Raw genomic sequence first — 12983 nt, 5'->3', positions numbered from 1 at the left:
GGGCAACAGAGCAAGACTCCGTCTCAAACAAACAAACAGCATGAAGAAACACTGGGGTATAAATAAGATTTAAATAGTAATAGTGTGAGTTCCCATTTTGTTGAGTTATGAACTTTTCTTTTTATTAAAGTTGGCCCTATCACTAATAGATAATTTCCAAAATACCACACATTTAATGGCTTAAAACAACACAAATTTATTATTTTACAGTTCTGTAGGTCAGAAGTCCCAAACAGGCTACGTGTGGTAGCTGATGCCTATAATCCCAGCATTTTGGGAGGCCAAGGTGGGAGAATCACCTGAGGCCAGGAGTTCGACACCAGCCTGGTCAACATAGAAAGACCACAACTCCACAAAAAAATGTTTAAAAATTAGCCAGGTGTAGTAATGTGCACCTGTAGTCCCAGCTACTTGAGAAGCTGATGCAGGAACACTGCAGCCTGAGCAATAAAGCAAGACCCTCTATCTGTGGAAAAAAAAGTCCCAAATAAATTTCAGTGGGCTAAAGCCAGGGTGTTGGCAGGATGCATTCCTTCTGGAGGTTCAGTGGGAAGACTCTACTCCCTTACCTTTTCTAGCTCCAGAGGCTACTGCATTCCTTGGCTCATGGCCCCCTCCCCATCTTCAAAGCCAACAATGGCTGAGTCTTTCTCACATCATATCACTCTGACACTGACTTTCTCGTCTCCCTCTTTCATTTATAAGGACTCTTATGAGGTACACTGGACTCACTTGGATAATCCAAAGTACTCTCCCATCTCAAAATCCTTAATCTCATCACATCTGCAAAGTTCCTTTTGCCATGTGTTCACAGCTTCTGGGAATTGGCATGTGGACATCATATTCTGCCTACCACAAGTATTAATAGAATAGAACTTGTCACCACCAACCCAGAGTCACTCTGTCCCTCCTTGGAAACCTGTATCATCCATCACAGTACAAACATGATTTAGGTTTTGCCTTAGATACTGTCATGTTAATGAAATTTCAGCACCATGCCCGGCTAATTTTTGTATTTGTTAGTAGAGATGGGGTTTCACCATGTAGGCCAGGCCAGTCTAGAACTCCTGACCTCAGATGATCCACCCTCCTCAGCCTCCCAAAGTGCTAGGATTACAGGTGTGAGCCACCGCACCCGGCATTTTTTTTTTTTTTTGAGACAGAATTTTGCTCTGTTGCCTAGGCTGGATTTTTAGTAGAGACAGGTTTTCACCATGTAGACAGGCTGGTCTTGAACTCCTAACCTCAGGTGATCTGCCTGCTTCAGTCTCCCAAAGTGTTGGGATTACAGGTGTAAGCCACCGCGCTCAGCCTTCAGGTTTTTTATTTTATTTATTTATTTATTTATTTATTTATTTATTTATTTATTTATTTTGAGACAGAGTCTCGCTGTCGCCCAGGCTGGAGTGCAATGGCGCGATCTCAGCTCACTGCAGGCTCCGCCCCCCGGAGTTCACGCCATTCTTCTGCCTCAGCCTCCCGAGTAGCTGGGACTACAGGCGCCCACCACCTCGCCCGGCTAATTTGTTGTATTTTTAGTAGAGACGGAGTTTCACTGTGTTAGCCAGGATAGTCTCGATGTCCTGACCTCGTGATCCACCCGCCTCGGCCTCCCAAAGTCCTGGGATTACAGGCGTGAGCCACCGCGCCTGGCCAATTTATTTTATTTTATTTTATTTGTTTGTTTAATTTTTTTTTTTTTTTTTTTTGAGACGGAGTCTTGCTCTGTCGCCCAGGCTGGAGTGCAGTGGCACAGTCTCAGCTCACTGCAAGCTCCGCCTCCCGGGTTCACGCCATTCTCCTGCCTCAGCCTCTCCGAGTAGCTGGGACTACAGGCGCCCGCCACCATGCCCGGCTAATTTTTTGTATTTTTAGTAGAGACGGGGTTTCACCGTGGTCTCGATCTCCTGACCTCATGATCCGCCTGCCTCGGCCTCCCAAAGTGCTGGGATTACAAGCGTGAGCCACTGCGCCCGGCCTTTTTTTTTTGTTTTTTTGAGACAGAGTCTCGCTCTGTCCCCCAGGCTGGAGTCTAATGGTGCAATCTCGGCTCACTGCAACCTCCAACTCCCAGGTTCAAGCAATTCTCCTGCCTCAGCCTCTCGAGGAGCTGGGACTACAGGCAGGCACCACTATGCCCAGCTAATTTTTGTATTTTTAGTAGAGACGGGGTTTCCCCATGTTGGCCAGGCTGGCCTTGAACTCCTTATCTCAAGTGATCCGCCCGCCTCGGCCTCCCAAAGTGCTGGGATTACAGGCGTGAGCCACTGTGCCCAGACAAAGTTATTTCTTATGTATTTATACCACTACATCATTCAAGCTTAAGCCAAAACAGCAAAATCTATTTATTTTACTCACCAATATTCATGTTTTTCTATATTTTTGTTTGAATGTAGCAATTAACCAACTCATTAACATCAGTTTTATTTTAGAGTCCTTTTTTGTTTTTTTTTTAGATGGTCTTGCTCTGTTGCTCAAGCTGGAGTATAGTGGTACAGTCATAGCTCACTGCAGCCCCAAACTCCTGGACTGAAGTGATCCTCCCACCTCAGTCTCCCATGTAGCTGGGACTACTGGCACATCACCACGTCTAGCTAATTTTTTATTTTATATTTTGTAGAGATGGAGGTCTGTGTTGCCTAGGCTTGTTTCTAACTCCTAGCCTCAAGTGATCCTTAGAGTCTATTTAAAAATTTTTTTTATTCAAAAGTACAGTATATGTCTTTTCATTTGTGAAATGTTTTACACTCCTATTTTTACCATAATTTGGTCTGTTATAATTTTTTCTTTTTGAAACAGAGTCACTCTGTCGCCCAGGCTGGAATACAGTGGCACGATCTCCGCTCACTGCAACCTCCTCCTCCCAGGTTTAAGTGATTCTCCTGTCTCAGCCTTTCAAGTAACTGGGACTACAGGCAGGCACCACCACGCCCAGCTAATTTTTGTATTTTTAGTAGAGACAGAGTTTCACCATGTTGGCCAGGCTGGCCTTGAACTCCTGACCTCACGTGATCCGCCCACCTTGGCCTCCCAAAGTGCTGGGATTACATGTGTGAGCCACTGCACCTGGTGGTATATTATAATTTTCTTCTCTTTGCAATTTAGGGGATACCTGTATTTGGTAATTTGTAAACAAATGTCCTGTTTAATTAGTTAAAATATTCAAATTTTTTCCCCTAATAGATTCTTTTCTCCTCCCCCCCAAGTAGATTCGAATTCAGAATTGTCAAATGAAGAATTAAGGCAATGTCTTCATGAAACTTTAGAGGTAGGTACTCTAGCTAATATAAAAATTCTCGGTTTACCTGGGTCCCAGCAGCGGCTGCAGTGCTCTTGTCTTCTGCAGCTCTCCGTACCCTCTCCTTCTCGCTTCCGGAAACATGGCCTCTGGCGTGGCTGTCTCTGATGGTGTCATCAAGGTGTTCAACGACATGAAGGTGTGTAAGTCTTCAACACCAGAGGAGGTGAAGAAGCGCAAGAAGGCGGTGCTCTTCTGCCTGAGTGAAGACAAGAAGAACATCATCTTGAAGGGGAGGGCAAGGAGATCCTGTTGGGCGATGTGGACCAGAACATTGATGACCCCTATGCCATCTTTGTCAAGATGCTACCAGATAAGGATTGCCTCTGTGCCCTCTATGACGCAACCTACGAGACCAAGGAGAGCAAGAAGGAGGACCTGGTGTTTATCTTCTGGGCCCCTGAGTCTGCGCCCCTTAAGAGCAAAATTATCAGTGCCAGCTCCAAGGACGCCATCAACAAGAAGCTGACAGGAATCAAGCAAGAATTACAAGCAAACTACTATGAGGAGGTCAAGGACCACTGCACCCTGGCAGAGAAGCTGGGGGGCAGTGCCATCATCTCCCTGGAGGGCAAGCCTTTGTGAGCCCCTTCTGGCCCCCTGCCTAGAGCATCTGGCAGCCCCACACCTGTCCTTGGGGGTTGCAGGCTGCCCCCTTCCATCCAGATAGGAGGGGCTGGGGGAATCCCAGCAGAGGAAGGGCAATCCCTTCACCCCAGTTGACAAACAGACCCCCCACCCCCTGGATTTTCCTCCTCCCTCCATCCCTGATGGTTCTGGCTTTCTGAAACTGCTTTCGATCTTCTGATTCTTCTTGGGTTGAAGAAGACCAAGTTCCCCCCAGGCACCCCAGTTATGGGGGGGCCTGTATTTTCTTTAACAACACCCCCACTCCCCACCCATTCCTCCCCCTTCCCTTGCTGCTGACTGGTAACTGCAATAGTGACTCTGTGCTTGTCTGTTTAGTTCTGTGTATAAATGGAATGTTGTGGAGATGACCCCTCCCTGTGCTGGCTGGTTCCTCTCCCTTTTCCCCTGGTCACTGCTACTCATGGAAGCAGGACCAGTAAGAGACTTTTGATTACAAAAAAAAAAAAATTCTCAAGTGAATAAAGTCCATTGATAGATATTTTGTTTAAATGGTACCAAATCTGTGTGGAAGGCAAATTTTGGTTTTCCAGATATTCTTGCTGAACTTGAGAGCTCATCTTTTTCAGCTGGCCTCTTCTGTTTCTTATCCACCTCATCTCTTAAAAGAAACCACTTATGTAAACATGCCCACCAGTTCTCCTTTCCACCCCACTTCTCCTATCTCCTCCTTGAGAAAGTAAGTTATCACTTCCTTCCACCTGCCTTCCCCGTATGTGTGGCTTCAAACAATCTGACTTAATTTAACCTCATTAAAGTCAGAAGCCCAGAGTCTCAGGCAGACTGAGTAGCCCACTGCCTTGGTGGAAATAGCAGTTTCTGCGAGCAGTGTCTGTCCTTTGGGAAATAGGAAGCCCACCTTAGCGTGTGTTTGGGACTCGTCCCGTGAAAGCTACTGTATTCAGCTGCCGAGACAAAGTACCACAACTGGTGGTTTAAAACAACAGAAATCTGTTTGCTTTTAGTTCTGGAGGCTGAAGTTTGAAACCAAAGTTTCATCAGGCTGTGCTCCCTCTGAAGGCTTTAGAGGAGAGTCCTTTGCCTCTTCCTAGCTTCTGATGCTTGCTGCAATCCTTGGTGTTCCTTGGCTGGTAGCTGCAGAAATCCAGCCTCTGCCTGTCACATGGCCTTCTCTCTATGAATCTGGGTCCAAATTTCCCTCGATTTATAAGGACACTAGTCATTGGATTGGGGCCTGCAGCTGCCTCCTCACCTTGAGTCCCTACATAAGGAACTGCAACCTCAGTATGTAAACAACATGAAAGCCAACGGGCTGGGGGCAGTGGCTCATGCCTGTAATCCCAGCACTTTGGGAGGCCAAGGCAGGTGGATCATTTGAGGTCAGGAGTTCAAGACCAGCCTGGCCACCATAGTGAAACCCTGTCTCTACTAAAAATACAAAAATTAGCTGGGCAGTAGTGGCACGTGCCTGCAATCCCAGCTACTCGGGAGGCTGAGGCAGGAGAATCGCTTGAGCCTGGGAGGCAGAGGTTGCAGTGAGCTGAGATCACACCACTGCACTCCAGCCTGGGTGACAGAGTGAAACTGTCTCAGAGACCTTCCTGGTTCAAGCAATTCTCATGCCTCAGCCTCCGGAGTAGCTGGGATTACAGGTGTGAGCCACCATGGCCAGCTATTTTTTACTTTTTTAATTGAGACAGAGTCTTGCTGTCACCCAGACTGGAGTGCAGTGCCTCAGCCTCGGCTCACTGCAACCTCCGCCTCCCGGGTTCAAGTGATTCTCCTGTCTCAGCCTCCAGAGTAGCTGGGATTACAGGCATGCACCACCACGCCCGGCAAATTTTTTGTATGTTTAGTAGAGACGTGGTTTCACCATGTTAGCCAGGCTGGTCATGAATTCCTGACCTCAGGTGATCCACCCACCTCGGCCTCCCAAAGTGCAGGGATTACAGGCGTGAGCCACCTTGCCTGGCCGAGGCTTTCAGTTTTAGTAGGTCTGGTTCACTCACTAAGTTTAGAAGAATTTTCAGCCTCATTTGTAAGTGGTTTGAGCCAAGGGTAAATGTAGACTAGCCAAACTGATAATTTTAGGGTTGCATATCTTGCAGATAGGAAGACTAATTTTCTTTCTGTCCTCAGGAGGTAGAAATTTTAAAAACTGAACTTGAGGCATCTCAAAGACAACTCAGAGGTAAAGAGGAAGCATTGAAAATTCTTCAAAGCATGGTAAGAAGTTGTTTTTAAACTTTCACCACTTACACATTCCAATAATAATGTTGGTATGGTTTTAACTTTTAAAACCAAAGCAGAAGGACTTAATATAGTTGAGGGTTTTTTTAGGTATATATATTTTTAAGAGCTTTATAATTTATATATCATGAAGTTCACATGTAAATGTACACTACAATTCGTTTTTACTGGATATAAGAGTTATACCACCATCACTATAATCTAATTTTAGAACATTTCCAACACCAAAAAAGGGACTTGGTGCCCATCAGCAGTCATTCCTCATTCCCACCCCTATCCCCAGGAATCTATTTTCTGTTTGTAGATTTGCCTTTTCTATTTAATATAAATAGAATCATAAGATATATGACTGGGTTCTTTTGCATTGAGATTCTTTTAGTTAGCATGTTTTAGGGGTTCATACATGTCGTAGCATGTATCAGTACTTTCTTCCTTTTTATTGCCAAGTAATACTCCATTGTGTAGACGCACCATGTTTTGCTTATGCATTCACCAGTTGATGGACATTTGGGTGGTGTATTAGTCCATTTTCATGCTGCCGATAAAGACATACCCAAGACTGGGGGAAAAAAAAGAGGTTTAATTGGACTTACAGTTCCACATGGCTGTGAAGGCCTCAGAATCATGGTGGGAGGTGAAAGGCAGTTCCTACGTGGCAGCAGCAAGAGAAAATGAGGAAGATTCAAAAGTGGAAACCCCTGATAAAACCATCAGATCTCATGAAACTTATTCACATACCAGAACAGTATGGGGGAAACCACCCCCATGATTCAAATTATCTCCCATTGGGTCCCTCCCACAACATGTGGGAATTATGGGAGTACAATTCAAGATGAGATTTGGGTGAGGACACAGAGCCAAACCGTATCATTCTGCTCCGGCCCCTCCAAATCTCATGTCCTCATATTTCAAAACCAATCATGCCTTCCCAACAGTCCCCCAAAGTCTTAAATCATTTCAGCATTAACCCAAAAGTCCACAGTCCAAAGTCTCATCTGAGACAAGGCAAGTCCCTTCTGCCTATGAGCTGGTAAAATCAAAAGCAAGCTAGTTACTTCCTACATACAATGAGGATGTAGGTATATAGCCATTCCAAATGGGAGAAATTGGCCAAAACAAAGGGGTTACTGGGCTCATACAAGTAAAAAATCCAGCAGGGCAGTCAAATTTTAAAGCTCCAAAATGATCTCCTTTGACTCCAGGGCTCACATCCAGGTCACACTGATGCAAGAGGTGGGTTCCCATGGCCTTGGGCAGCTCTGCCCCTGTGGCTTTGCAGAGTACAGCCTCCCTCCTGGCTGCTTTCACAGGCTGGCATTGAGTGTCTGTGGCTTTCCCGGGTGCACAGTGTAAGCCATGGGTGGATCTACCATTCTGGGGTCTGGAGGATGGTGGCCCTCTTCTCATAGCTCCACTAGGCAGTGGTGTAGTAGGGACTCTGTGTGGGGGCTCCAACCCCACATTTCCCTTCTGCAGTGCCCTAGCAGAGGTTCTCCATGAGAGCCCCATCCCTGCAGGAAACTTCTGCCTGGACATCCCAGGCATTTCCATACATCCTCTGAAATCTAGTGGAGGTTCCCAAACCCCGATTCTTTACTTCTGTGCACCCACAGGCTCAACATCACGTGGAAGCTGCCAAGGCTTGGGGCTTGCACCCTCTATATTCACAGACCAAGTTGTACCTTGGCCCCTTTCAGCCACTGTTGGAGTGGCTGGGATGCAGGGCACCAAGTCCTTAGACTGCACACAGCACGGGGACCCTGGGCCCTGCCCACGAAACCATTTTTTCCTCCAAGACTTCTGGATCTGTGATGAGAGAGGCTGCTGCAAAGGTCTCTGACATGCCCTGGAGACATTTTCCTCATTATCTTGGGGATTAACATTTGGCTCCTCATTACTTATGCAAATATCTGCAGCTAGCTTGAATTTATCCTTAGAAAATGGGATTTTCTTTTCTATTGCGTTGTCAGTCTGCAAATTTTCTGAACTTTTATGCTGTGCTTCCCTTTTAAAATGGAATGCCTTTAACAGTACCCAAGCCATCTCTTGAATGCTTTGCTGCTTAGAAATTTCTTCCACCAGATACTCTAAATCATCTCTCTCAAGTTCAAAGTTCCACAAATCTCTAGGGCAGGGGCAAAATGCCACAAATCTCTTTGCTAAAACATAACAAGAGTCACTTTTGCTTTAGTTCCCAACAAGTTCCTCATCTCCATCTGAGACCACCTCAGCCTGGATTTCATTGTCCATATCATTATCAGTGTTTTTGTGAAAGACACTCAGCAAGTCTCTAGAAAGTTCCAATCTTTCCCACATTTTCCTGTCTTCTGAGCCTCCAAACTGTCCCAATCTCTGCCTGTTACCCAGTTCCAAAGTAGCTTCCACATTTTTGGGTATCTTTTCAGCAATGCCCCACTCTACTGGTACCAAATTACTGTATTAGTCCATTTTTATGCTCCTGATAAAGACATACGCAAGACTGGGAAGAAAAAGAGGTTTAATTGGACTTACAGTTCCACATGGCTGGGGAGGTCTCAGAATCATGGCGGGAGGCAAAAGGCACTTATAACATGGCAGCAGCAAGAGAAAATGAGAGAGATGCCAAAGCGGAACGCCTGATAAAATCATCAGATCTTGTGAGACTTTTTCACTACCATGAGAACAGTATGGGGACAACCGCCCGCATAATTCAAATTATCTCCCACTGGGTCCTCTCACAACACGTGGTAATTATGGGAGTACAATTCAAAATGAGGTTTGGGTGGGGACACAGAGCCAAACCATATCAGGTGGTTTCCACTTTTTGACTGAAGAATAGTACTGTTCTGAACACTTTCTTTGTGTGGAAAATTCATTCATTAATTTCCACATTCATGGGAAAAGAGCCAAACCAAGATCTCCTGACTTCTGAACTATCAGACTCTCCATAAAAGGTGGTCACTGGGAAATTCTTATCTCAATTCATCTTAATTTTCCATTGCCTTAAAATAGAAGAGAACTTCATGATGTACATAGGAGTGATTACAGATTTAATTTATACTGATGCTAGTTTTATTTTTCTTAGGCAATACTTGGCAAAGCCACAAGTCATACGCAGGCAGTGCTTCAAAAAACTACGGAACAAAACAGATCCTTGGAGAAGGTATTTGGTGCTTTCAGTGTAGACTTATTGAATCCAATAAGCTTTAAATATAATTTCCCTAAACTCACCATACTAATGGATCTGTCATTTGTGCATACCCTCTGCTAGGTGTGCTTCAGTTCTGATGGTCTTCCCTTTTGGAGTTTACAATCTAAAACAGATTGTCATGTGCACAATGAATTCAGGTTATTTTTATTTCCCCATGTTAAGGTAGTAGGAGGCCTGCCAAATTGGTACTTCTCATTTCTTCTTCGGTTTTTTTTTTTTGAGACGGAGTCCTGCTCTGTCGCCCAGGCTGGAGTGCAGTGGCGCGATCTCCATTCACTATGAGCTCTGCCTCCCGGGGTCACTCCATTCTCCTGCCTCATGCTCCCAAGTAGCTGGGATTACAGGTGCCTGCCACCACGCCCGGCCAATTTTTTGTATTTTTAGTAGAGACGGGATTTCACCGTGTTAACCAGAATGGTCTCGATCTCCTGACCTTGTAATTTGCCCACCTTGGTCTCCCAAAGTGCTGGGATTACAGGAGTGAGACACCATGCCTAGCCCATTTTTCTTCAAAAAAAATTTTTTTTTTAAATCCTTATCCTTGCCTGGCAGGACGTATGTCTTTCTGACCATCTCATCTTCACTATAAAGGTAGTTAGGAATCATCCTAGATGGTCATGTCTCCTGTGCTTGGTGTCTTCTCCCTTGATGGGACAATTGAGCTAAGATTTCCAGGAGTGGATTTTGCTTGAGGTCTCTACATGCAGCGGAGGTGGGCACTGAGAAATCTAGGTGTAGCAGTCCAGCAAATTTTGAAGGCAAACAATTTGAAATTTTTTCTATATTAAGTGAGTTTTGGCAGAGTTGTTTTGAGTGCTAAAGAGGCATATTATATGTGTTTGCAAATGTCAGAGATACTTTTATAGCAATAATTAATTTTTCTCTTTAAACCACTTCTGAGAACTGATTATATGATTTATTTCAGCTATTCACAATGTCCTGAAATGATTTATTTGTAGTAATTTGCCATGAAGGTACTATTTTCTTTCCATAGGAAATAAATGCCTTGCAGTGGGAAATAGAATTTGATCATAATAGATTTAAAAATATAGAGGAATCTTGGATCCAAAAATATGACAGGTTTGTATATTACTCCATTATTTTTCTTTGACAACCTTTAAAATGTATGTAATTCAAAAGTAATTTATGCTTTCTTCTTTGAGCCAAGTGCAAAAGATTATAAAATTTTTATTGCTTATCCACTTACTAGTCACATATTTTTGTTAGTGTTAATTTTCCTTAAAGAAAAAAAATAGCATAGGCTGGGTGTGGTGTCTCACACCTTTAATCCCAGCACTTTTGGGAATCTGAGGCACTTGGATCTGAGGATCACTTGAGTCCAGGAATTTGAGACCAGCCTGGGCAACATGTTGAAACCCTATCTCTACAAAAATACAAAAAGTAGCTGGGTGTGGTGGCTTGCATCTGTAGCCCCAGCTACATGGGAAGCTAAGGTGTGAAGATCACTTGGGCCCGGGAGTTGGAGGCTACAGTGAGCCATGATTGTGCCACTGCACTTCAGCCTGGATGACAGAGTGAGTCCATGTCTCAAAAATAAAACAAAAAAACTAAAACCAAAATAGTATAAACTCTATCTTAAAATACAGTGTAAGAATTATTTTAGAATTGGAACTATTTGTTTTTTTCAAACAAAATCTTTTGAGGTGCTGGGCATGATGGCTCAGATCTGTAATTTCAGCACTTTGGGAGCCCGAGGTGGGAGGACTGCTTGGTTCAGGAGTTCAAAACCAGCCTAGATGACATAGCAAGATCCTCATCTTGTTAAAAAAAAAAAAAGATGAAAAATAAGATGGTTAAGATGGTAAATTTTTATGTTCTGACAATCAACTCCAAAGAGAGAAAAAATATCTTTGGAACAACTCTTTTATTTGTGTGAGTTTATTTAATAACTTTAAGTTATACACTTACTATAAAGTCAGTCATTTCAGTTGGGTATGGTGGCTCACACAATCCTATCACGCCCCAGTCCCTGTTGGACTGAACAAAGGGGGACGGACGTGGGAATAAAAATAAGGACAAAAGAGTATATTTGGAAGAAGGGGTCAGGGGGCTCCTTGCTCTAGTGAACAAGGGCCCTGAGCTTTTAGCGCCCTTCGTATTTACTGAGTAAAGGAGATAGGGAGGAGGTGGTTTTCAGTCAGCTGCTTGACTCGGTGCAGGCTTGCAGAATGGCATTCTCTGAACAGTAGTATCCAGATGTTCCAGTAGATAACCTCAAGGAGCATGGCGCCAGAGAGTGACTGCCCTCAGCAAACCTTCTGGCGGCAGGTGCAGATGTGAGTTTGCCTACATCCTGCATTCATGATAAACAGTTTGCTGTTGGATCATACAGCCTCAGTGGAATGCTAAGTTGGTCATGATCCTCTGGCTTTCGGCTCTCTACATAATCCCAGCATTTTGGGAGGCTGAGGCAGGTGGATCACTTGAGGCCAGGAGTTAGTTCTAGGCCAACCTGGCCCATGTGGCGAAACCCTGTCTCTACCAAAAATACAAAAATTAACTGGGCATGGTGGCACACACCTGTATCCCAGCTACTCAGGAGACTGAGGCAGGAGAATCACTTGAACCCAGGAGGTAGAGGCTACAGGGACCTGAGACTGGGCCACTGCACTCTAGCCTTGATGACAGAGCGAGACCTTGTATCCAAAAAAAAAACAGAAAGACTGAATAATATTCTATGTTATGTATGTACGCCATTTTGTTTATCCATTCATTCCTGATGGATACTTGAGTTAACTCTACCTTTTGGCTATTTTGCATGATGCTGCTATGAACATGGGTGTACCCTATGTATCTTTTTTTTCCGTGAAATACTTCGTTGGTTTTTTTTTTTTTAGTGCAGTTGTAGATTCACAACAAAATTGATCAGAAGGTACAGAGATTTCCCATATACACAGCCTCGCCCACTGACAACATCCCCCACCAGAGTGGTACATTTTTTATAACCAATGTTGATACATCATTATTACCCGAAGTCCATAGTTTACATGAGGACCTATGTATGTAAGTTTCTGAAGGTGACCTAAGCATATAGTTGATATTCAAATGGTTATTAAGTAAAGAGAATGAGTATGCAAAATGGATGGCTTAGAAATATTTCTGGTTCTGATTATGTCTCAACTAAGAAGGGTTAAGAGTATGTTTAGGCCGGGTGCAGTGGCTCACGCCTGTAATCCCAGCACTTTGGGAGGCCGAGATGGGCAGATCACTTGAAGTCAGGAGTTTGAGATCAGCCCAGCCAACATGATGAAACCACTTCTCTACTAAAATACAAAAATTAGCCGGGCGTGGTGGCAGGCACCTGTAATCCTAGCTACTCAGGAGGCTGCGGCAGGAGAATCACTTGAACCTGGGAGGCAGAGGTTGCAGTGAGTTGAGATCACACGACTGCACTCCAGCCTAGGAACAGAGCAAGACTCTGTCTCAAAAAGAGAGAAAAAAAAAAGGGGTATGTTTAAAATCTTGGCTGGGCATGATGGCTCACAACTGTAATCCCAGCACTTTGGGAGGCTGAGGCGGGCTGATCACTTGAGGTCAGGAGTTCGAGACCAGCCTGGCCAACATGGTGAAACCCCATCTCTACTAAAAATACAAAAATTAGCCAAGTGTGGTAGC

General features: G+C 44.4%; 1 protein-coding gene and 1 pseudogene across 7 annotated transcripts in view; both read left to right on the top strand.

Moving 5' to 3' along the window:
- Positions 1-12983, top strand: part of CCDC125 (coiled-coil domain containing 125) — a 48593-nt gene that overhangs the window by 15409 nt on the left and 20201 nt on the right. For 5 of the 6 annotated variants that reach the window (XM_030798574.1, XM_030798570.1, XM_030798571.1 and 2 more), the window contains 4 exons: positions 3207-3268; positions 6047-6133; positions 9222-9299; positions 10342-10427. In XM_030798574.1, the coding sequence (XP_030654434.1) occupies positions 3207-3268; positions 6047-6133; positions 9222-9299; positions 10342-10427 (313 nt within the window). The remainder of the gene's footprint in view (positions 1-3206; positions 3269-6046; positions 6134-9221; positions 9300-10341; positions 10428-12983) is intronic. The other variant, XM_030798576.1, reaches the window with a different exon arrangement.
- Positions 3094-4393, top strand: LOC115831228 (annotated as a pseudogene). Its single transcript, XR_004026758.1, has 2 exons — positions 3094-3268; positions 3347-4393. The product of XR_004026758.1 is annotated as a cofilin-1 pseudogene (transcript).

This window comes from Nomascus leucogenys, chromosome 18 (genome assembly GCF_006542625.1).
Source record: "Nomascus leucogenys isolate Asia chromosome 18, Asia_NLE_v1, whole genome shotgun sequence".
In the NCBI taxonomy this organism is placed as follows: Eukaryota; Metazoa; Chordata; class Mammalia; order Primates; family Hylobatidae; genus Nomascus; species Nomascus leucogenys.
This window is presented reverse-complemented; position numbering and strand designations above follow the sequence as displayed.